The sequence below is a fragment of the Schistocerca nitens genome, chromosome 9 (genome assembly GCF_023898315.1).
Source record: "Schistocerca nitens isolate TAMUIC-IGC-003100 chromosome 9, iqSchNite1.1, whole genome shotgun sequence".
Classification (NCBI taxonomy): Eukaryota; Metazoa; Arthropoda; class Insecta; order Orthoptera; family Acrididae; genus Schistocerca; species Schistocerca nitens.
Window position 1 is genome coordinate 308,534,377 of NC_064622.1, and position 2,076 is coordinate 308,536,452.

The following is a 2,076-nucleotide window of genomic DNA, read 5'->3' on the forward strand; positions in this document are numbered from 1 at the left end:
AGAGAGAGCTGTTTCTATGTCTTTGATTTATCAAGACATAATCAATTCTGGGTAATATTTTCATCTGAATGTCTTGGGAAGTTCCACGTATAGAGATGTCTGGGTGGTAGTGTGAAGAATGTGTTAGTTATTATGAATCTCCACTCTCTTGAAAATGCACTGAGTAGTTCGCCTCTCTCATTCCTTTCACCAAGCCCACAGTGACCCTGACCTATAACGTCACCTTTGGATCCCCTTCCTATTTTGGCATTAAAATCTCTATAATTATTGTAAGATCTTTCTTTGGTAGATGTTGCAAAACACCTGAGATTTGGGAATAACATTCTGCAACTTCTTCATCACTATGGTCTGTTGTTGGAGCATAGACCTCAATAATGTTCAGTTGTGCAGGTAGAGTACTTATCTGGAGTAATATCACTCTCTCTAAAACAGGTACACAATTATTGACACATTCTGCAATTGCTTTCAATACTATAAATCCTACTCCAGACTTATACTGTCCATTACAAGTTCCTGAGTAGTAAATTCTGTGTTCTTTGATGTTACAAGAACCTGAACCTGGCCATCGCATTTCACTAATGCCCATGATCTTAATGCTCATACTTTCCATTTCTTGGATTGCATTGCTGATTTTTCCAGCCTGAGCCATCATCTTCACATTACATGCATTTATACTATCTTTCAATGATAATCTCTTCTTTGTGACAGCGTTGCTCAAAACTGTCCCCCCTGGAGATCTGACTGGGGGACTTGAAACTCCAGAAAATTTTGTATTGAACACAGCCATAATTTGCAGCTAGAAAATCCATAGGATCTTTAATGTTGTGGTTTCTCGTTGCCTCCGACATTCTAATGCCATTGACCAATCTGGTTCTTCTGCCTTCAGGGATGATTTCTTATCCCAAGGGCAACAGAGTGCCCTGTCCTTCACCCACTCATCCACCCTCCAAGGAGACCATTGGCACTTGGTAGAAGGGGATCACTTATACCAGTTATCACTCAGTTTTGGATGCAGTTTAACGTCATGCCCCGGACAAAGAATACCATCAAGGTATCCAAAAAGAATGGCATATCTTGCAAAACTAAATCAATAAATCATTGTCATATCAGAGCAGCATTCCAGAAGCTAAAGGTCACATAAATTCTTTGATATAACCCAAACAGAGTGGTAATTGCTTTTTTTGGTATGTCTTCCTCTGCTACCAGGATCTGGGTTTAAGTTCTGGCACAACTGAGAACACTAAATATGCTTGCACCGAGCAAGGCAACAATACTACCAGATAGTGATCTGGCACAGTTCTGGTTTTAAGAGCATGATTTCTTCTCACAGATACCAAGATCAACACTTCTTTGGCACTAGATGTAGAGGGGGTGCATGGGCCATTTGACAGTCGGATAATGTCTTCTTTCAACATGGTCTCAAACTCGGCTTTAGAAACAGCCAGGCAATCGAGTGCCAGACACCTAGGTCTGTGGACCAGTGGTCCATCAGCAGTTTAATATGGTGCAACATATTATGTAACGCTTATTTAGGAGTTCCTGGAGGTTTAGTCAAAGTTCAAAATGTTCAAATGTGTGTGAATTCCTAATGGACCAACCTCTCCAGCGGACACCACCTTGAAGTAGCACTGTCTGTGCAAGTGGAGAGGCTTGTGTGTTCATGTGAAGCAGAGGGCTATGCCAGCTGTGGGAACCTATTGTCAATAAGGTCTTGGCCGATGGACCAGACTAAATTTGCCTCACAATGACCTGTCACTCCACATCCATTCCTTACCCTTTTCCAACTCCTCAATACTCAACCCAAGGTCCGATGGGATCCACCAGGGCATGCAAGGCACATGGGAAGATGTGGCATGAATGGAACCTTAGGGATACCAGGCAACCTCCCTGAGTAATTAGCCTTGCACCACACGGGGTTTCCGTGGTGTGGACCGATTAGATCCCCAACTCTCATGGGATCAAATTGGACATGAAAGAAAATAGCAATACTGAGGGTCAAGTTGAGACCTGAGACACCCAAACATCGGGGCTGGAACCGATCGAAAACATCCCCTCAGCTGAACAGGGGGACAGACC

At 43.0% G+C, this 2,076-nt stretch overlaps 1 protein-coding gene across 1 annotated transcript; it reads right to left on the reverse strand.

Moving 5' to 3' along the window:
- Positions 1-238: 238 nt before the first annotated feature.
- LOC126204198 (craniofacial development protein 2-like) lies at positions 239-787 on the reverse strand. The gene has a single exon (XM_049938598.1). It carries the CDS (start codon positions 785-787, stop codon positions 239-241), a length of 549 nt encoding a protein of 182 aa, XP_049794555.1.
- Between the last annotated feature and the right edge of the window lie 1,289 nt (positions 788-2,076).